The sequence below is a fragment of the Amblyomma americanum genome, chromosome 2 (genome assembly GCF_052857255.1).
Source record: "Amblyomma americanum isolate KBUSLIRL-KWMA chromosome 2, ASM5285725v1, whole genome shotgun sequence".
Taxonomy (NCBI): Eukaryota; Metazoa; Arthropoda; class Arachnida; order Ixodida; family Ixodidae; genus Amblyomma; species Amblyomma americanum.
In genome coordinates, this window is record NC_135498.1 from 152950704 (window position 1) to 152973880 (window position 23177).

The window sequence follows — 23177 nt, forward strand, 5'->3', positions numbered from 1 at the left end:
CCATTGTAGACATGCTGTTATTTTCTAGCTGCCAATAAGGATCAAGGAGTGAAACCGATGCAGAGCTACGCTTGGTAGTTCCGTACAGCGAACAGGGTGAAAAAGGCACGGTACTACTGTCCAGGCACACACAGATATAACCAAGTGACCCACATTTTTTGAAACATTCACGCACGCCAGTTGGTTTCGAACGTAGCGGCGCTTGCCACTGTACACAGCATGTTTTTTGCCTACACCTTGTAAACTACCTACCGCAGCGCCACCTTTGCTTGCAAAAATGACGCCTGTTTGTACATCATGAAAGTGGCATAAGGGCAACTACGCTTCTACGGGTGTAAGTTGGGAGAAGTCAGGAATTTGTTTTGCAAATTTGTGCAATAAAGTCATCTTTTCACAAAGAAAAAAACGCTAGTAGTGTAGTGGATGATAATCTATGAGCTTCACCTCTTGCTTCCATTGATTTTCCTTTTAATGTCCCCGTAATCAGCCTGCAATACTGAAATCATCTGTTAGCAGGAGCATTTGTCACTGGATGAGATATTCCCAGTTTTATCAAGAGCATTTAACTTATCTAACTTGACTGGAACACCTACATACCAGTGGCACATTCACAAAATGGCTATTAAACAGCAGACAGCCGGGTACACGGTGTAAGAATAGAGAGGTGTACCAACGGCGCCGCTTGTCCTGTGCTCCGAACGTTGCGCGAAGAGTCTCGCAGTTTCGCTGCCTGCCTACAGATGGCGGCCCACAACAGCGGGCTCTTCTGCCGTTCGTGTCGTTGTCATTGCTTGCAGTAAACGCGCCGTTGAACGTAAGTTTTCTTCGGCACGGACTTCCAGTTTGGTCTGTATTGTTGTTCTTTGGCTGAAACATGACCGTATTGTGATTCTGGTGGTGTATGGTGCTGTCGCTGGTGCCTCGGTGCTTCGACAATGGAACGAAAGTGCTTTGCTTCGCGATGCACGACAGGCTACAAGTCCTGCAAAGGAAAGTTATAATTGTCCCTGTTTTCGGCATCTAAGGACGAAGAACGTTTGAAGGTGTGGTGAAATGCCATCCCATGTAAGGACAGTTTGCTGCAGCCTTGAGACTATTTATGTGAAAAGCATTTTGAGCCTCATCTCTTGTCGAAAACGTGGGGCCAAGTACTCGTACGTGCACCGTGGCGAGCATGTCTTGCGAAAGACGCGGTGCCAACAAGGTTTCCCGACTGCCCTGTACACCTTTCAAAGGTCAGGAAGAAATGGAAAAGGCCTGCTGAGAGGCACGATATTCCGCTGCCAATTGTAAACGCTGTGTTCTTCACGAGCTGCTCGAGGGTCCTCAAGAGGATGCGGCGAATCAAGACAAGTCTACAGAGGAGGTCCCGCAGGAATCATCCTCCTCGGACACCACATCGCACGGCTTCAACTACTTGTTTGAAGTGTCGCCGAACATTTTGCCTTCTAGCTCTTGGGAGCTGCCATCGACTAGAAACTAGATGGTGTCAGAAGCGTATACTTTTTGAAAGCTGAGCGCATCAAAATTGACCACTTGACAGCACCACCAATCCAGTCTTCTTCAGTCGTGTCGACAAGGGTTGTGAGGAAGATCAGCCGAGCTATTCATTTTGTTTTGTGCGAGTGGGTTGCTGCAGCGCATTGTGCAGGAACGCTGCGGCGAAGCAGAGTTCGGTGTCATTTTTTTTATCCTTATTCTTTTTTTATGCATATTTGCTGCTCTTTTTTCCAAATCTCTTTTTGACGGCTGACTAGCGAGTTACATTGCTTCGGAGGAGATACATCGTCGTGCACTGATGAAAGCTACAGTTTTTCCTCGCTTAATTGCCCTGATCACAAGGAGACAATTATATGGCTCAGCTTTTACACTACTAAGCGTCAATGAGGATGCGTCAGTACTGCAAAGCAAGGAAAAAAGAAATGGGCAACAGGACGCAAACACTGAGGAAACTGTCAAAGCTTTCCTAACTATATATTCTTGATTGCAGTGGAAAAAAGGCCGTGATTTTAGCGAGAAAACCGAGGTCTAATTTCAGTGCTTCTTGGTGTAGGTCGTACATGTGCTCTTTCACTCATGAGTGACACCGGTTTTAGAGTGCCTTACTTTCTTTGACAATAAAGCTAGTCATCTTAATGCCGAATGAGGTTACAAGTGCAATATTATGCACGTTAGTAGCATATGCGGTCTGATTCGTCACGCCTGAGCTCTTTTGGCGTGCCGTGTGATATTTTCACACTATGCCAAGAATTTAAAGTTTCATTTATTTATTGTCTGTAGTACAGAAAATAGCAGCTGCCAGGTTATTCTGCTCAGAGCGCAGTCCGCACCACTGCTCATTCTGCACGTCGTGTGTTGGACTAAATCCCCTGAATGTTTTTCGTTTTGGTGGGTTGATGAATTACGGATGACCGATCAATACAGGCATCTACTTTTTATCGGACTGGTGGCAAGCAAATTGTTGGAAGTCCCAATCTTTCGCACACGATAAATAACCTGAAGGCCACGAGAACGACTGGTAAACACTATGAATTATCGGAAAATATGAGTCTTATTTTCTGGTTATTTACTAATTTTGGCTAAGCTTTGTATTTAAACAAGTTGTTCTCATTGCCTCCCAATGTATATATTTCCAGAATATTCCAACATTTCCTTGCTAACGTCTATTCCTGCCCCATTTACTTCGCTGTTTCTAACTTCAAAAGGGGCTGCAGTCGTGTGGTGTCATCTGCCTGAGAGCAGAGAACTGCGAGGGGTTCTGCGCCACCTGCCGAGCGCTCGTTGAGACACCTTTCTATTCTTACATCGTGGCCGGGTATCAGAATACCATACCACAGATGGCAATGCATAGCAGAGTGCCTTTTCGATGGTGCGTTATGCTGCACCAGCAGCATTAACTAGAAAAACAGCCGCATGTATTGTAATATTTATTTCACAAGCACTCACATGTAAGGGTCATACAAACATCGCTTTCAACCAAACAATTCATGCCAGTTTCAGCATAATTACATAATTATACATACATTTACAGCTACAGTATGCACTTGTACGTATCTTAGAGGGAAGGCCCAAAAACTGGGTGTATACAAAGCAACAAATCATCGGCAGCCTGAAATGATTGCGGAGACTGCCCTGTGCAACAATGTAACTGCAAAACGCAGTGCTTCTGAGTCCAATTTTAAGCACAAGTAAGGGCTGCTTAGTGTAAGCGCTCAAAAAAAAAAAAAAACCCAAGTAGTAAGACACAAGAGATGACAGCACAGAAATGTCACTAAGTAAAGTGGAAATGACACGAGAACTTATCTTTGCTGGCACTAGTAAACAAAAGTGCAGTGCTTCAGTAGTAGGCCGCTTCCAATGCTACAAACAGTAAACAATACTTAAATGTCACCAGTGCACGTATGTAAGTCGGACACATGTTCCCGCAAAAATATACAAACCTTTAAGAGCACGAACAAAACAGCAAAATCTGAACAATAACTGTGCTATACTCCCACAGTCTTGCGAAACCTGCTAGACTGTAGATCAGAGTGGCCGTAGGTTTCATGGTAAAGGAATCCACTTTTACCGATACTTTGGGAACTAGGCTGAGCATAAAAATGAAGAGCATAAATCTATATAAATATAAGAAATCTCTCTATAATGAACAATTATCAAGATTTTGCGATAGTCTCACTAAAAATTCACTGATCTCTGACGAGCGGAATACACTAATAAAGGCTTCTACATATAAAAAACGCGAAAACTGGGAGCATTTTTACACTGGTAAGGAAAGACGACAGCTCTTAGACAAACAAAAGATTTAAAAATGAGACTTTGAATAAGTACAAAAAATTGACTGTTGTGCGCAGTGTTGCTGATAACCCTGCATTGAATGTTAGAGAAGAAAGGGCTTGAAGTTACTGCCACGAGCTCACATTGTTCCAAAAAATTGCTCAAAAAACAAGGCACGCACTGGCACGTTCGAAAGAAACCTCGAACATAATCCAGGCAAGGGCACGCATACAAAACTGCAGTGGCACTGCTTTGCATTTCCTAGCAAAGCCAAAAGGCAGCAGCAGAAGATTGCCTACTTCTCACAAAATGACTCGGCAAGGCTTCGTTAAGAACAAAATGTTAAAATAAACGCATGTTCCACCTTTGCCACACTTATCTTGTTGTCAATATCTTAAGGGGCAGTTTAGGGCAAAGATATCTACTCACCCAAGAATACAAAGGTTTTGAACATTTCATCAGCATTTGCCAATCTGCATTCTTCAGAGCAGACCTTTCAAGGCTTGTGACAGCAAGAAAGGGATATCCTGCTACAAGAACAATCCTGCCACATAATTTCCTTTTCACTTCAAATGCTACTCTTTGTGAAAGACAGACAAGAGCAGAAATGACAAAAGAAAGTCCATTACCCATGTTCACACAGATATTCTATAGGAAATATTCCTATAATCATCCCATGAATATTTGTGTCAGCCCTCAGTGATATGGATGCATTCGGGAACACCTATCTCCATAACCATTTGAATGTCCACGAGCTTCAACAAATACACCCTGGCTTCTGGCTTTAGGTCGTGTGTAGGTTTTGCCATTCACAAGTCGCATATTGCTTGGTCATTCTATTATCAACTGCTTCACTACCAGTGGAAGCGCAGCGGTTCAGGAAACAACCTAAGCCAGCTGCCGCACAGGCATGGCTCAGAATAAAGCAGCTATGGCTCTCTGCTTTCAAATATTCCACCAAAAGGGACTGGTACCAACCACGCCCGTGATCTGCCCTGCCTCATCAAGAAAAGCGAGCAGCAAATGAGAGGAATGAACGTTCCCACGCAAGAGCAGCTACTACATGGGTAAGAAAGAAAGTTGTCACAGCTGTGCAAATTGGGCCAGCATCAAAAAGTAGATGGCAAAACGAAAAATGAAACAACGAGACGATCGGAAACATCAAACTGGGAGGGAAGGCTGCAGTTGAGGGCCTGAGCTACTCGTGGTTGGCACTAGCACGCTCGCGCCATGCACATTGCAAGGGACAGTAGACAACAAAAAAAAAAAAAAAAAGGAGAAATGCTAATTCAGGAACATCGGTGGTCCATTTGCGGTAATGTGCACTATGTGACGCCGTTCGTCGGGTCCGGTGGTGTTCGCTGCCGGAACCCGAGTGCCGCGCAGCGAGTAGTGAAAAATCACACGTCCACGAGCTGGTCATCCTTGAAAGACGATGCCCGACAGTTGGCGGTGTCAGCCAGTTCCAGCTCGGGGCTCACAGATGATATTCCAGAGATGGGACTCTCATTCGATCTGCAAGCGGACAGGGATAAAATTGTGAAAGGGCCAAATTCAGAGTCACTTAGCTGCCTTGGCACACTCCACAGCTCCCAAACCAGAAGGTTATGTCTGCGAGCTGCTGCTCGTATCACTGTGTGCTCCATTAGAGCAGCATGTTAACAGCAGAGTTTATGCACTTTTTGGGAGCTCATTTCATGAAAATGTAACACCAGAAGAAGCTGCAGCTTTCACTATAGTGACAGCTGCGAGTTGCCTATGCTCGCCATTTGAGTATCCTAGCTAGTAATAAATGAAATCAAATGCGAAGGAACAGCCTTTGTTCTATATTTTTCCATATGAAACATGCAGTTTGCAGGTATTAGCTCGAAATTGTACGCTTCATAGCATCCGTTAAGACAGAAATCATTCACGTTGCAGAGTACACGGTGATCTAAAGGCAACAGAGAAAGTAAAATCAATAATTCAGAAAGTATAGACAGTACCATGATGTGCTTATAACAGAAATTTTCAGAAAAACATTTTTGAACTTGAATTTTTGAACTAGAATACTGTCGTGCCCCGTTAATACGACCCCCGTTAATATGGACGACTCGAATTATGGACAGTTTTTCTGGGGACCAAACTTTTCAAAGCATTTACGCCTCGTTAATGTTGAAACTCACTGCCCGGACAATGCACTACATGAAAATGCACGGAGCTCATTGGGATCCATGTATTTTTGTCCCGTTAATATACACAACGATGAAAACAAAATCCTGAGAGTCACTACTAGATGTTCCGCTCCTTGTAACTTGAGTGCATAAAACCAGCCGAAGGCACTGCAAATGTGCAAATGCCGTAGTAATAGCCTTTTTGTGTGAGCGTGGTTTCATGCTTTGCAGTGGCAAAGTGACCGGTTGACGCAACTTGCCATTCACCGCATTGCATGAATGGCTGCAAAAAAATTTTTTTGTGTACTACGTTTAAAACCATATTCAGCGCCGTTCGTCTAGTGAGCACAAAGTTTTTGGGATGTGAACAGTCATAGTAGGACATATTTCATCAAGCAAAGAATCACTGTCATGCGTCTCATGGACCATTAGGCACTTCAAATGTGCTTCAACCCACACTGCATGATTTTCAAGATAATGACGACCAGAATAATGCACCTCGAGCTGCTAAGACTGCCCATAAAATGTTTTTCAAAACATTTCTTTTTGGTTTTCTTAATGATTTGTTATTACGGACAACTCGCTTTATGGAGACTTTTACTCGGGGATCTAAGTTTCCATATTAATGAGGCACGGCTGTAGTTGCATTTGCTGCCAACAGGTTGTGTCATTAGGTCGCACAGCATGCTAGAGTGCCTGTGGCATTAAAAAAATTTTTTTTTTCCTTTCTGTGGATTTCAGTGTAAACTGGATCGTTCTGTTGTCTATACTTTAGGAATCGCTTCATTTTTACTTTTTCTGCGACATGTGGATTGCTCTGTATATATCCTAATTGGTACTGCGTCACTGCTCGTCTAAAGAAATTTTCTTTTCATGAAAAAATTCGTATATATAGAAATCTGGCCTCAGAAAACTCAGAAAAAAAAATTATGGGGCAGCTTAAGTCATCTTAAAAGTGGAAGGCGATAGCGCTGGATGTTACATTTGGTGCAGCTCCTGTTGTAACTTCTGTGTCTGTCTGCATCAGTTTCTTTGAAATTTTTGGTCCATCAACTGCCTTATTTGGACTGCTAGTTGCAGCAGCAGCTGTCCGTTACTCTGTGACAGTGTTGACATTTGCATACATCACATTTTTTTTCTGATTTTTATTGCTATTCTCTATCTACGTCACTGTCTAAGAAATAGGTTGCTGATAACTCGGTGGGTAGGTTGTGTTGACATTACAAGGTCATGTGACCTCTCTTGACCAATCAATAATTGCCCCTGCCATGGTGGGGAAGATGTGATGACATCACAAAGGGCATATGACCTCTCTCGACCAATCAGCTAATTTCGTCTCGGATAGTGGCGGGTTTTGGTGTCATGACAGTTGTAATGCTATCAGATGCTATCAGATGCCAGTAGTCTGAGCAGCCCACATGTCACGCCACAATCCAATGAGCAAGATAGGTGAACGTGTGCCAATGCAAGCCTCCCCTGGGCGCCCTATACTTCGTGTGTTTTCGGTGCCAGCACATGCTGCCTCCACTTTCAACTTCAACACTTCACTGTGGAGACGCGAGGTGAGGACACTCGACCCCTGCCCTAAGGGGCGTGTCATCGTCTGATATGCTGCGGCCGTCGTCATGTTATTTGTGGGGCATCTTTTGGCACTACCATGCTGCTACAATGCACTTTATTATTTATGATAATCAAAGTGGTCGGTTTTTGAAGTAGTGTATGTATTGCAAAACAAAGATACATAGCTGACTAATTTCTTAAATACATGCTGTCCCACACTATTCTAACTGGTGCTGTAGCACGCATTTAATGACATGCTGTGTCACATTGGCTGCGGAAGGTTTACAGTGCACTGCCAACTGACAACTCATTGCAGGTACATCAGTCAAGCCCCGAGTGTCTGCTGTGTTAAAATTTGAGTGTGCAGTGAGCACAGCTGCATGCCTTCAGCCCACATACCTTCCGACAAATATACCAATTAGTGCAAACATTTGTTTGCAACCTCACTGACGCCCCACTTACTGTGAAACCTTCTTACATCATCACCTTGAGCGAGCACCTCAAAATGTCATGCAAGTGCATGAATTCCGTGCAACTATAAAAAAGCATTATGCATCCCAATGCAGTAAGCATGTAAGCTTAAGGTGAGGAGACCGTGATATGCAACTGCTTTCACAGCACACTGGGGACAACCTGCTTTGTGGATGCCATCGCCTGAAAGGTAGCTAGCTGCATAACTGCAGCCTTTTCACAGGGGACATATAATGACAAGTCTATCGGATATGAGGTCACAGCACTCCTGCACAGGCATGCAATCTTAAATGCAGATGGGAAAAGATGCACGACACAGAAATCCAGCTTCACATTTGCACTGCGCATGAATAACCCATTAGAGCTACATAATGCAGGCCTCCAAATCTGAACAGCTTCAGCAATGCTTTTAGTAAAGTTTAAAAAAAAATAATGAAGGCAGGAATGCACTACATTTCCACAAAATAGTGCAAACCATAACTAACCGGAAATGGTGGAAAATAAAGTGCACTGATTCTCGCACAGTTGCTATAGATCTATGATGAATAACTGGGAACGTCAAAACTGGACACGCAGAGGAACAGAAGAAGCAATGCGCAAATGCAGGCTAGCAATTAAACATTATTTCACTCCATAGAGAATTTACGCAGCAGGAACAAAGACGCATGCACGCCACGCGTAGGAAACCAAAATACGAAAAAAGAAATGGACCAAGGAAATCATTTTTATGAATTTCACTTACTGCACAAGGAAATTGAAAGCTGGCTGATAATAAACATTTATGTTTCCTTCAGCGATAAAAAGACAAGCTCCATAACTTAAAAAACAGTTCTGTTGCAGCGTCTTGTTTCGCCAATGTGACGGAGCTGTTTGTGTGATTATGAAGGCCTTTGTATTCTTAAAAGAAAAAAGTATACGTATCTGCCAGCCTTCAGTTTCCTTGTGCAATAAGAAAATGACATATTTGGAATGATTTTTTTTTGCCTTTCGATTTCTCACGCAATGCAGACACATTCTTTTTGTTCTGTCTAGAAATTCTTACCACGTGCCGTTTTATTGTGCACAGTTTTTCCATCATAGAGGTACTGTGCTTCACATACCACAAGTAGGAATCTTGTCGCATGCAAAAGTCTAGTTCCACTTATGTGTTCTCACCAGAACAGGAAGCAGGCACATTCATGCATGCTTCACACACTGCTGTGTCCTCCTAGCTGCTAGCTGACCTTCAAATACACCTCGGGACGACTAAGTCGAACCTCAATAAATACCGCACGACTACAACAAATTATTGGTATGCCTAACTCTCCTTAAATATTTTTATCCAACACATACAACTTTTGCTTTATGTTTACTGAATGCAGTTCGTTATAAAATGGCTATGTCGAACACTCCAATGGCAAGGTGCACACACTCGATGCCAGGTGGCAAGCTGCACCACTTTACACAAGTGGCTGGCAGTGGTGTGGCAAGCGTTCACGCCACGGTTCATGCCTTCACCTTGCAATATCTGGCATGCGACAACAGCTCTGTAGATGATAGAATGAAGTGGAGAGTTAGCAGCCAGGTGGTTGGCGTGTTTTTATGCCTCACATACCCTTTGACATTGCCTCACCCTGTGCTCACATCGGCTGTCACGGAAGTGGTTAAAACGGGGATGGCACACCATATTTCACATGCCACTGCTCTAATGCGCAGAAGCTGACCTAACTAGCATTTGGCGCTCAGTTTTGCGGCCTCCAGGATCATGGCGAGTGCGTTCGAAAAGCGCTAAAACTTATGAAAAGGTTTCTCCATACTTTCTAACAAGGGTCACCATCCTCTTGCCGACTAAATTGCATTGCTCTTGCATGCGTTTTCCCACCAAACTTTATATTACCAATTTTGGCTGTTTTAATATTTTTTACTTGCCCGCTATAGTGAGGTTCAACTGTACGCACCAGTTTATAAATGTCCTTGCATTCAAAACAACAGCGTGAAATGACACTGGCGACACCAAGAACTTGTTGCACTTGGGTGCTCACTTGAAGATTTTGCAACTTGCACGAGTACAAGCACAACACTCACATAGCTCTGTTAGCGAGGCATACCAGGGAGCGGCGGGGCGGCCGGTACGGTACGGCACAACATCCGAGCCGTCGCGGCAAGCAGAGACAATGAGGAGGTGTGCGCCGTGCTGTTAGGGGTGAGCAGCTCCGGCGTGCCTAGAGCAAGCGTACCTACTGAGTGACACAGCCGCTGAGCTGCGGCGACTGCTTGCGGTCAAGGGCAGGGGCGACATGTCCCCCACTGAGGACACACGTGATTGGCTGCTGTTGCCCAGGCCGTGCCTCCGCAGCAATGTGTCAATGTCCACATCGTTGTCACTGTCCGAGTCGCTGCGAATGGGAAGGCAAGAATGGCATGCACAACAAGTCATTGCTTGCACACATTACAAAGCATGTGTGAATAGTTTTTTTTTGGTTCGAGAGGAATTCCAATCAAATAGTAATTTTCTTCGAACAACTTCGAAGTGAATATTTCAAATAAATCTAGTGCACAGAAAAGTATGAGCAGCACAATAAGCATTTTCGAAACCATCTTTTTTTCAGAAACACACGCCGTGCAAAAGTGGCCATCAGAAATTAGGGAGTTGGCCTACATGCGCAGCCGATATATCTATGGGGTGTGAGACCTATCTATGGAGACCCCCAAGTGCTGGTCTTTATTGTTATTGCGTCGTTGCACAGCTGCCGCTTTTAAGCGAAAACTCCATGAACACCTCCTAGGTGTATGTACTGTGCGCCCATCACAATGTGCCTCGTGCTAGCTTCTTCTCATGCTCGCGCCGTCACGCTTGATTCGCAATTTCACGCAGAGAAGAGTGGCTGCGGCACATGCAGTCAGCTCAGACTCGTTCCGCGAAAATGAAGAGAACCGCGCGTCCTCCGATTGGAGGAATTTTACATAGTGCAATCTGTGGCCAGTACAGCGATCCGATTACGTGGGAAGCGACTGCACATGCGCAGATCACCCAGAGGATGCCACAGGGTGCCGTGCACTAGCCAGATGTTTGCACGCCTGCCTTGTTGGGACCAGTCAGTGCGTGCGCACCGTGGGTAGCACTGCCACAGACAGATGGCACGTACAGACCTGGGCGCCGTGCTTCCGCCTGCCCGCGTCTGTTGCCCCAAGCATGCGCAGACAGACTCCAGCATACAAGCGGGAGCACAGGCACACGGCGCAGGTCGGGGCTTTGGTTGCACACGTGCCGTGTTGCATCTCGGGGTATGAAGAAAAAGTTCCAGAAATGTTACTCACTCAGGATGAAAGCTTCTAGATTTCGAATACCAATAAAACATCCCGCTCGAATCGAATATCAAATACTTTATTATTCGACTGAAAATTCGAAATCACCGAATATTTGCACATGGTTACACATTACTCGTCTCACAGAACAGGTGCAATTGGGGTAGCTTGAAATGCAAACATGACCACGAACTCTTTCGAAAGTGTGCAGCGTGATATCATGTCACGACGGATGACCGCCGCAATCTCATAAACATACCGTAAAAACCCGCATATAATAGGAGGTTTTTTTCCCATAATTAGCATCCTAAATTTCCACCTCATACTATTTGTGGATCCAAACAAAAATTTCTAAACAAGTTACTATCTGGTCCACTGGCAACGAGAAGATGCGAGTTACAGTCATGTTATCGCGCACAGCAGATGGCCGCAAGCTCCCTCCTCACGTGATCCTCACGAGGAAAACAATGCTGAAAGGTGGGGAGCTGCCAAAAAATGTCACCATTAGAAGTCATAAGAAAGGGTGGACGAACGAAGATCTAGTCTTGGACTGGATAAAGTCTGTGTGGTGTAGGCGACCTGGTACACTGTTGTCTCCGCCATTCATCCTTGTGCTGGATGTGTTTCGTTGCCATTTGGCCAACTAGGTAAAAAGGCTGCTACACGACTGCGGCACTGAACTCGTTGTGATTCCGGGTGCGATGACGTCACAACTACAGCCCCTTGATGTTCGTGTAAACAAACCCTTCAAGGATGCAGTCAAGTGGGGCTACACAGAGTGGATGCCCTCAGGTGAGCCTGCAGTGACGCCAGCCGGGCTGCTGAAGCGGGCTTCGCCAGCCAATCGGATCATGGATGCGTGGGCGGCCCTCCCAGAAGAACTTGTGCTTCGTTCTTTTAAGAAATGCGGCATCTCGAATGCCCTCGATGGCACAGAAGATGAGTACATTTGGGATGATTTGTCGGACAAAGAAATGTCCGAAGAAAGCACTGCTGAAAATGAAAGTGATTGAAGTGAAGTGTGGGATGCGATTTGAATAAATGTCTTCTCTGAGTTTTGATCACTCGTATTATACGCGGGTAAAACTTTTTTTTCCATTTCGTGTCTCTAAAACTTCACCTTGTATTATATTTGGGTTCGTATTATACGCGGGTTTTTACGGTAATGCTAATTTTTTTTGCTAACTTCACTAGCTTGAAATGCATCTCGCATTTAATTTTCCACCAATATATGAATACAACGCAATTTTTTTTTTTCGCTGCTCTTCAAGATAGCTACAGCTCCTAGGAAAAGCCAACTTTTTAATGACCACGGTGTCGTGCAGTGAGCCAGCGGGTGTACAGAAGGAAGTGGCACGGCAGTGACTGCAGTGGCTGCTACGTGGGAGACTGCGTGCATTAACGCATCGGAGACCTTGCGGTTGTTGATGTCACGGGCATTTCTGAAGTGTTGACTCTCAAACAGTATGGACGTATCCTTGGTTCAATATATTTTTGCATGCCACTTCAGTTTTTTTTTTTTTTTTTGAGCCCTCGGCACCTCAGTTGTGGTTGGGTTGAAAAAAAAAAATGTGAATGCGTTATAATGACCGCATTTCTTTTTTCATTTTCGGAGGCTTCATACTCCCGCCATCGCGTTACATTCGTGGTCATGTTACGTTCTTGGCTGAGTTATATGCGCGCAAATAAGGTATCTGTGCACTTTGCAGGGTCCTTCCCATAAAAAAATGAACCATGTTAGTTGCTCGGGTTCAGTACAGATGGGTGCAAAAAGACAAAAAACTGCATTCTGGCAACGAGCTCTTGTCCTTGATTCTGGACCTCTACAGATCAGTGAGAGGTGAAATGGTAGACCAGCAGGAAACACCGCGAGAGTATGCATGCACTGCACAGCTGCGCCGCAGCAAGCCAAGCACCAATGCAAGCCTTACCTGTCCTCTGCGACGTCGGTGCCGGAGTCGAGGTCCTCCTCAAGGGCAGCCTGCAGGTCCTGGATGCGCTGGCAGGCCAGCTTGAGGTCCTGCTTGGTGCCCTGCAGGTCCATCTCAGCATTCTCCAGCGACATCTCCAGCTCATGGCAGCGCTGCTGGGCCTCAGCCTCGCGGTGCTGCAGCGCAGTGCAGTCCTCGCGCAGCTCGCGCATCTGCCGCTGCAGCTTGCGGCAGCTCTCGGCGCTCTGCTGCTCCTTGTGCACTGCCTGCTCCGACTCCTCCTGTAGGCGGCCGCACTGCTCCTTCAGCCGCTGCACCTGGTTCTGAAAGAGGAAGCGTCGAGTGTTGGCAACGCCACCTTTTCTCAATGCCCTTTCCCAGGCACCGCCAAATATTAGAATGGTGCTATCAAATGTATAAACGTGCAGCAACGTTATGCCAACATTAAAATAACAGTTATGCTATGTACAACCTTTACACAAGCTCAAAATTAAAGCTAAACATATAATGGTAAAGCTGTCTGTTGAAGGTTAATGCCATGTTCAAATCAATGCTCCACAATGCAAGCATAATTCAGGCACTTTGGCCCGAGGATTTGTCCACTTTATTACTCGCCAATCTCTTTCACAGTACATTGCAGCTAAACCCCTCGAGCCATGCCTCTTGCTAGTGGGAGAGGATTGCACCCTTCTGACAAGGACCCACAGGAAGAGATCACATGTTTTCGAACAGAGGCTACAAGGAGGAGGGTTGCGAAGCGTTGCCACAGTGCAATTGTGGAACCTTCTCAGCATTTATGGCCTTGGCTGGGATTCAGAAAATACTGAGCCCCAAAAATCTGCACTATAGCGTAAAAGTAATCTGACCAGCCAAGTGCTATCATTTCTTTGCTATCAACCTAAATTAGCCAAAAGGTGCATTAAACAGTTTTCTCATAATGAAAAAGCATTCTTTGCCATGCTACAGTACTGGAAAGACAAAAAATGAATGCTTACGTTAGTACCTTTACCAATGTGTTCACATAAATGCGGCCAAAGCGTGGCCTCTTGTAATCGCATCGTTACGGACCTTTAACATCATGTAACCGACAATGCACCATCGTAAACGTGCAGATTTCCTTAACCCGACTTGCAAGATCACCTTGACATCAAATTTGTTTTCTCCCTGTAGAACCCATGCAACATACCAGGCAATTAAACTGGTCATTTGGCATCAAGAGTAGTGTTAAAGACTCCAGCTCTGTTTCACAGTGAGAGCTGTCTATAGAAAATTTTAATACCGCAGCATGCGTCCGATTTAGCCTGTTTAGCACAAGATGGCACTGCAAGTCTGTCTAACTACAGCTGATGCTGCTCCATTCTCCATTCCTTTACATCGAGAATGTGCACTGTTCGCTTCTGGCCTATAACTCGTTGATCAGACCTCAGTTGCATTATGCCTGCAAAGATTGGGATTCTTTCACTAAGAAAGACATTCAAAAGCTTGAACAGATACAAAGATCAGCAGTTCACTTCATATACAGTTGTGCCATGATTTCCCATCTGAGTTAATGAGAATCAATAACATCAAGTCCTTCGAGTCCTTGAGAAACCTAGTACGGTTAAAGTTCCTCTTTAAACTCTCCTATGATCAGTTCCGTCTTAACGCTTCCACATACTTGCAGCCTTTAACATCTACAGATACAAGGCATTACCATGCTCATAAAATGACTCCGTTATTAGCCCGCACAAAACATCTTTGAATATTCTTTCTTTCCTAGGATTATATCCGACTGAAATAATCTACCATCACATGTGCTTGCATCCGAAAATGTGCTCTCTGCAATTGATTGAGCTTCTGACTGTTAACCTTTGTTGCTCATTTGTTACAATTTGTTTTCTCTATTTCCTCTTTTTTGTGCTTTTTTCATCATGTGTCAGATCCCTACATTTGGCAATGTGTAATGATGGTCCCCAGTTTGATTCCCCGCTCCTGCTTGGGCCTTTTTTTGGCTTGCAGTATGGTACAAAAGAATAAAATAAAAATAACATGCGAGGATGCGGTAGATGCTTAGCCACGAGGTGGAGCTGTTAGACCGTACGCAGCTAGTTGTCGCTGTGGGTTGATATAGAAATTATTGCTTACTGGTCAGCAGGCTCAGCTCTTGCAGAGTTCTGCAACTTACCCAGAGAGGGTATAAAAGCGCTGGCAGATTATTTATCTTTAAGACATAATGAGCTCACCTCCAGCCTGGTCTTGGCTGTCTGCTCCAGCTCGAGCCTTGACTCCAACTCACGCACTCTGGCCTCGAGGCGCCGCACGGCATGCGAGTCCTCCGCCTGGCTAGCCAGGTGGTCCATCTTGGAGCTAAGGTCCTGAACCTGAGACAAGCAACATCAAGAAGTAGCACCCTCTGAACTCGGAGCACACAAATTTGCTACTTTCCATGCTCATACATTCAAAGTTATCAGCAGGAAAGGTGTCCCATGCTGTTAGCTTAGGTCCAAGGCAACACCCAGGTACCATGGGGCACCAAGCCAAGGCTGGTGTCCCATGGGACCTGGGTGTTAGACCTTGGAAGACCTGCTCGTCTTCCTGCTGATTAGTTATAGGTTCCTGGTCAATACAACTTCCCGGTAAGACAATGCGTGATTTTGCCAGACACTGACCATAGGATACTTTTAGGGACCAAGAGGAGATGCGCTAGAGTTAAACCTCGATATAATGAAGTTGTAAAATTGGCACTTTGCTTCATTACATTGAAACTTCGTTACGTCGAAATTCATCTCCCAGCATGCAAAGAAAACTTCAAAACATGTTGCGGGTGCGGTGCACGCATGGTAAAACGATTTATTGTCGATGAAAATAGTCTGTTACCTTTTTCTGCGCTTTTTTTGTTGAAAGTGTGCCAGGACTTCGTTATACAGAGGCTGAAAATACATGGTGTTCTATGGACGCGAATACGGAAACTGAAATACTTTGCTGCATCGAGAATTTCGTTACATTGAAGTTCGTTACACCTAGGTTTAACTGTATCGTGCGAGTGGAGCAAGCCTGGGCACACATGCTGCATGAAGAGCCTGAGCAGTCAACTGCCGTGGTGGTTTCTCCATTCATGAACACTGCTGTGAGTGGTTTACTAGAAGCTTGCTATGCAAATGCAAAACATCCTTTGAAATTTTTGATTTTTTTTCTCCCAAGGAAAGCACAGAGCACAAAATGGAATGAAAGAGGAAATGAAAGAAAATTAGTGGATTTAAATGACACTGAAAAGCAAATAGAAAGAGATGCTACGCACCTGTTCCTTGAGATGGTGCTTCTCAGACTCCAAGTCAAGAATCTGTTGTGTCTGTTCACTCATAAGCTTTTGGTCATTTTGCATCTGAGGAAGAAAAAAAGGAAGGAAGTGAAACTCTCTAAAATGCTAGCAGGACACCACGAACTGAAAGCAAGAGGAAAGGTCACTGACCCCAACTAATATTCACCATCAAAAGCAGTTGGACAGCAATGCCAGTTTAACTGCCAGTCTCCACTACCAAAACCTCATTAATCGGGAAATCCGAACAATGCGGCCAGTCGGTGCGCGGGCCCTCCCAGTGCCTGCGCAAGTTTATGGCATCGGAGGCTCATTAACTTTGTCACCACTAGACTCTCACCAGGTAATTCAAAAGTGTCGTTGAAGCTGCTTTGAGCTAAGGCCGGCTGGGCAAGCGATCATCTAAACAACCTCTGGGGAAGCCTCAACTGCATGCTGCATTGTTGCCCATGCACCTATGACAAGCGCTTTACTGCAGATGCGACTATAGTTGCAGCAGAGGTTCTTTGAGTTTCGAGTTTGTATCTCGTGGTTGAAAACGAATCCACACACAGTGGAGAAGACAACTTCTCCACATCGGTTAGCACTAAAGGTACTCTTCTCAAGCTTTGCGACATTTCAAGGTGTCTGAGTGCACATGTTCATTGGATATGATGTTTCCCTAGCACAAACACAATTTTAAGAGAAGACTTCACAGAACTGTTAAAAAGGAAACGCTAGTGGCTTGTAGTATTAAGATAGCACCACCCATTGAAATGGTATTTCGTTCGCAATTCATTGAGATAGTCCTTGGTGCAGCGGACGCATAACTCTCAAAACTGTGTCAATCATTTCAACAGCAATTTGGCTAGAATAACGAGAGTTCCGCAGCAAAAAACAAGTGGATTTAACCTGCACTCGCTATAACCGATGCACCAAGTTTGCCTCCAGCATGCAAGAGTTGCAGCTTCCTCTCAAAACATGGATGCTTGGAAGAGCAATACGTGCAACTCTGGAAACCTATACAATAACTCTAGATGTGATGTGACAAAGATTGGAGGGCCCCTGACCAGGCCGAAAAATACTACGGCCGTGTAGTTGCCTTTCATAAGCTTCACTGCCAGCCCATGGCGTCAGCTATCGGCCGTGCATCAGCCAGCCAAGCCCAGCTGCGCCGTTTCGGACGTTGATTGGTGTGTTGTTCATCTTTTTCCTTGCAGCTCAGACACCAATGTGCATTTGCCACGCTTCTGTCCACGTGGTTCTTCTGCCCTTCCGCTAAGCCAAAGCTGCGCACTCTTCATGTGCCATTTGCTGTTTGTGCAGCAAAGTCTCCTCACATACATCACTTGTGCGGAGGCTTGCCCGTTGCATCACGAAAGGGATCCCGGAACCCTTACCATATTGGATCAGTTCTGTTCGGCGCTCCCTACAGAGTGTATGCTATGAAGCATACACTCTAAACAAGGCTATTTTTTATTTTCCAGTCCCTTGATGTTCGAATTAATGAGGTTTTACATTAATATCAAAGCTTATCAATTCTCTTTCAAGTAGGACCATCTTTCTTGAGGACACTGAAAGCTGAGCATACAGATGAAAAGCCCACATCTGGATGCTAAAAAAATCCTCAATTCAGCCCATAACATATCGGAAACAGGCAGGAAAGACCATATCTTAGCAACTTGTTGGGAGATCTCGGTCCTGGAGGGAACTCCACCTTGGTTAAAAAGTATGATGACCACCGATGATGCTTCAACAGCAGATGGACATGAAAAGGAGTAATTCACTATTGTGAATTGCCATTAGTTAAATCCATAAATAGGTGTGTGTTCAAGCTGTGCCATATGAAAGGACTGCCGCTGCAGTGCCAGCCCATCTCCTCGACATTGGGGAGACTGAAAGTGGAACCCATGCTTGCCTGTTGCACGGCTGACTTGTACTTCTTCATCAGCTCAGCCTGCTCCTCCTCCATCTCCTCCAGCTGCACCTGCAGGGCACCCTTCTCACGCGCCAACTGCAAGCAGCGGGTCTCCGCCTGTGACAGTACATGCGCACATTCATGAAGTGTCCAACACCGAGGCAACCCCGAAGGCAACCCCGAAGGCCTCACCCACCTCGTTCTTGATGCGCAACACTCCTTCCAGCTGGGCCTGCACTTCCTCCAGCTCTGCTTCTGCCCCCTGGCGAGCCTTGATGGCCGCACTCTTGGCAAATTCAGCATCTTCCAACTGCAGCGCCAGGGGCATCATGTGTCATGGTATGGAAGGAAGTTGCTATGTCTTTCATACTTGCAATTTTTGCTCAAGACCAAATCTAATATGACTGTGGCAGCTGTTATGTAATGCATAATAAGCTAAATAAGCTAAACCAAATAAGCATGCCCAATGCAGGTACATAATGATTGCTGCTGCAGTAGCCATGTCCAGCATTCCTGGCTAATAATTTTGAATACTGGAATATTGTAAGATAGTCTTATGCAAATATTGAAGGTAATGATCCATTCTTCCGATGCATAGAAAAATTTAAGTTTTTCGATCACTCACATCGAGAAGTTAAGACTACCACAGAAAACCAATAGAGAACAGTTTTGATGAAGCAAAAACAGAAAAAGAAATGCAAGCCTGTTGACAGGAAACCTGCGGATGTATTGATTGTTATAGTAAAACCTTGCAATATATGAAAAAATTGCGGTCATAAACTCTTTTGATTGAAAAATGCTGCTGTCCAGAATTGCTGGGCATGCATGCTCAAGGAGGAGGTTGCCTGAACACATGAAGGGAATGCTGTCTCTTTTGTCACCGTCCTGCCTCATTTTCAGACTCTACCAACATGTTGAGTAACTCAGTGCTACCAGCAATTTCAAGACGTATTTTGGTTGCTACATCGATCAAAAAGCAAATTTTTTTTCTGCACAGTGACCTGAGTAAATGCTTTCATTACAGAGACCGTTCTGTATCTTTACATGCTAAACTACTTTCTCCATAGCGTACTCTTCAATGCACGCTCAAATCTGAGCACATAGGCATTCGTTCATGTTGCCTGCACTGTAATAGTCCATTATGACCGATAACTGAACCCAGAACTGACGCTCAGCAGCTTAAAAATTTGTTACCAAACCGCGACAGCACGCACATGCTCCAAAAGCAAGCAAGTGTGCGCTGACAAGAAGGGCGAGAGGTACAGCAGGCTGCCCCACCTGGTTCTTGAGCTGGCGCAGCATGGACCGCGCCGCCTGCCCATTGCGGGCTGAGTCAAGCATGACCTGGGCATCCTGGAGGAGGGCACGCGTGCGGCGCAGGTCGCGGCGCAGGCGCCGCTCCACTTGAGGGTCACGGGGCGGCGGCCGCTCGCTCAGTTCGGCCAGGCGTCGCTCCAGCTCCTGGCGCTGCCGCTGCAGGCACTGGCGCTCCTCCTGCTCAGACTCCAGCAGGGCCTCCATGTTGCGCAGCTGCAAAGAAAGCATGACCGGGCTGATCAGAATAATGGGCGCGTAATGCAGGGCACCCAAAGCCATATGGACAACGATGTCCGAAGGACGACCGATTAAGATCCCTATGTCTGCACAGAGTGCTGCCAGCAGTAACAGTAGAAGAATATTTGTAGCACTGTGTCTACAATCTCTTTTTTTCTCACTATTCGTGCAGTAATGATGTTGCGACACTAAAAGAATTTTTGCTTTTAAACCTGTTCATTTGTGCCTTCTATATGCTGGATACCTAGAGAGAAAATTTAATTAAACAGCTTTAATTATTAACAGCATCCCATTTAACATTTAATGGACACCCTTCATTGCGGATATATAAGCATGAACCCATGTTCACATAGTGGACGTATTTTAGTGTTCCCCATTGTTCTGTCGTTCGTACTGAGATTCGTAAATGTAGCTGCTAATACTCTATTTAAAAAAAATGCTTAAATCCGTGGTTCTTCGTGGAATTGAGGGAAACTAGGGGCCTTTGCTATATACCCACTTTGTGTACTGAACTTTAGGTGACTGCCACTAATCCTCCAATAGTTTCTTAGTAACTTCTACACCAGACATATTCACATAACTCATTACCTCTGGGCCTCAGGGCCTGCCTCATCATAGATACTGCCACATTCTAGCAAAATAAGTTTAACCGTTTCTTCAGATTTTCCACTAAAAGACTGCCATGGCACATCAGGAGGTCAAAAGGCAGCAGCTGGACATGTTACACTGCCCCACCTTCTTGGCAGCGGCAGCGCGCGCCTCGTCGGCCTCCTCGTCGCGCTGTGACAGCTCTCGGCGGTGCTCCTGGCGAGCCTTCTCGAGCGCCATCTCGAGCCGCAGCTTGGACTGCTCCAGCATGGTCACCTGGGCTGCCAGGTCCTCCAGCTCCTCTTCCTGGTCACGGCTCTTGCGCTCCAGCTCCTGCTTGGCCCGCTTCAGCTTCGCCACCTACAACAAGAACAACAGACCAAGCTCCCGGTTCACTTTATGACGACGCTAATGCACGCTTCCCAGAAGCACAATAGCGCGCGGAAGATATTGGCAGGGCAGCGCCAGAACCAAGTTACTGTTGAATCGCGGCGCTCAACATGCAGCGACATGATCCTTCATTTTTCGACATGCAATAAACAAGCTGTGCTGATCTGGCGCTTCACCGAATGAGTGCAGGCAGTGGCATGCAAATCTATGGGGTGATAACTTATGGTGATAGCCATGACGGGAGATGCGATTGCCTTAGCTAAGTTGGCTTTATAGTTTTCTCGCAAATTCTAGCTCATACCAAGTTCTTGTAGCTTTTGCAGCGAATTACTGTCGAATCTTTCACTGGTTTGCATATCAACAGCGCATGCATTTTTGCCTTGACGAAAGCATAACAAGTATTATCCTTTCTAGCAGTGCATGGCTAAGAGTCTGCAATGATGAAAAAATGTACTCGGGCAGAAAAAAAGTGTGAATTGGGAGAATGCACCGCATTAATTTACCTTAGAAAGAACATGAAAACAATGAAAATAACCATGAACACAAACTATACACAACATGAGAACTGGCTTTCGCGCGCAGCCCAAAAAATGCAACAGTTTCGATTTCGCAAAAATGGCATATCCGAGATCAATACACCCTAAAGTTCCTGCCTAAAAAGTTTCAAGGTCTAAATTTGACCTCCAACTACCCATGAATCTAAAAAATGGCCATTTCAGAGCGAAATGCAGCAGGACTTCGCGCCCACCGCTTCCCACGACCGTATCCCTGATGGCTGCCATCTTGGTTTTGTTTGAAAGGTGGGCCCTTCTCTCACTACCTTGTGTTACTCACTACTGTGAAATATTTTTGGAACGTCCGCATTTCTCTGTTTTTTTTTTACCCTTTGCAACGACCTCGGAATGGCTGCCGTATGCGCTTCTAAAGAGAGATTTTCTCATCTTCGTGTTTTCTGCCAACATGACTAGCCTTACAGAAATTCTAATATGTTTTTATGGTGCAATTTCAATTAATCTTATACCGATGAATTCAGAAAGAACTAAACTGTGGAGCTATGCTGTTATTTGTTTGGCAGAGTCAAACATTTCAAATTTTGTGAACCATGTCACCTAACTAGGCTTACTAACTATGGTGCATGGACAAAACTTAACATTTTTATATGATGATGTACAAGGGTGGTCAAAAGTTCCCAGGCCGCTCTGACCGAGCCAGGAGCGATTGCTCTCCGCTGTTGTGGCGCTGGCCACGCTGGCGTGCCCTGGCGTGCGCCGGCTTCGAGGGTGCGCGCTCAGGAGTGAGATCCTCTCCCCTTCTTGCTCTCCCTGATAACGAAGCTGCGAGAAAACTAGTGCGGCGTGTGCCTTGCCTTTTCGCTCTTCGAATTCCGCTGTGGTAGAGAGCGTGGCCCTCAGCATGGTGCGTTACTTTACGGAAAACTGCAGTTTTTCGGAAAGTAAGGCACTGTGCTGGCGGCCATATCTAGTTGGACTCCGTGTGCTTCTCCGTACTTTTTGGCTTCCTGGCGTGTGATACCATGCATTTACCTTCACATGAGCTCTGTAGCGGCTCTTTGAGGCATCGGCGCGACTTTTGCAGTACTGTTTTTTTTAATTTCCTTTTTATTCCCTGAAAATTGTCAACATATAAACTTTGTTAGAGTCCGGCATGTTCGCTGCAATGTTGCAGTGCTCTGTCCTAAGCTGTGTGTTAATGAGTGAATTCGGAGCCTCCGTGCACGTAACACTGGAAAAGCAGCTGCGGTGCTGCAGCAGCTGGCATATGCTCTTGATGCTTTGGCTAAATATTTCGTATGCTCCTGTGCAGAACATTCGATCTATTGCAGCATCGCTTTCGGCACTTGTGAGAGTCTCTCTGTGCTCAAGAGCACGAGACGGAGAAGAGAACTCATGTGACATAATGTTAGGGAACAAGCGCTCGACGGGTATAAGCTTCACCACCCACCATCACATGGCCAATTACGGTGTTAGATTGTGCGTGGTGTACTCGCAACTGTTCTCTCGCTCTCTCTGCGTGCTTGTCGCGTGATGCCCACATTGATTCTTCACTGGAGGGGGACAAATAGCCGGTGTGCTCTGACTCTCAGCCTCAGCTTAGCTGTATTTGCGGTTGGTGCTGCATTCGGGCTGTCAAACTCCCGGCGTTCGAACCCGGCACACGCCGTTCATGACATAGAACAAATCTTTTCGCCCTTCTGCAGCCAATCTGATGCATCCGGTGCTCATGGACTACAGGCGATAACCACAAACACGGCGTCACTG

At 45.6% G+C, this 23177-nt stretch overlaps 1 protein-coding gene across 2 annotated transcripts in view; it reads right to left on the reverse strand.

The window, feature by feature from the left end:
* Nucleotides 1-2914: 2914 nt before the first annotated feature.
* LOC144121913 (unconventional myosin-XVIIIa-like) overlaps nucleotides 2915-23177 on the reverse strand; it is a 260448-nt gene continuing 240185 nt past the window's right edge. The window contains exons 25-33 of one of the 2 annotated variants that reach the window (XM_077655352.1): nucleotides 20656-20868; nucleotides 19645-19896; nucleotides 18563-18676; nucleotides 18367-18483; nucleotides 16452-16535; nucleotides 15397-15534; nucleotides 13175-13497; nucleotides 10179-10333; nucleotides 2915-5289 (exon numbers count right to left, since the gene is read on the reverse strand). In XM_077655352.1, coding sequence (XP_077511478.1) covers nucleotides 5252-5289; nucleotides 10179-10333; nucleotides 13175-13497; nucleotides 15397-15534; nucleotides 16452-16535; nucleotides 18367-18483; nucleotides 18563-18676; nucleotides 19645-19896; nucleotides 20656-20868 — 1434 coding nt within the window. In that variant the 3' untranslated portion in view covers nucleotides 2915-5251. Of the gene's footprint in view, nucleotides 5290-10174; nucleotides 10334-13174; nucleotides 13498-15396; nucleotides 15535-16451; nucleotides 16536-18366; nucleotides 18484-18562; nucleotides 18677-19644; nucleotides 19897-20655; nucleotides 20869-23177 lie in introns of both variants that reach the window. The other variant, XM_077655351.1, reaches the window with a different exon arrangement.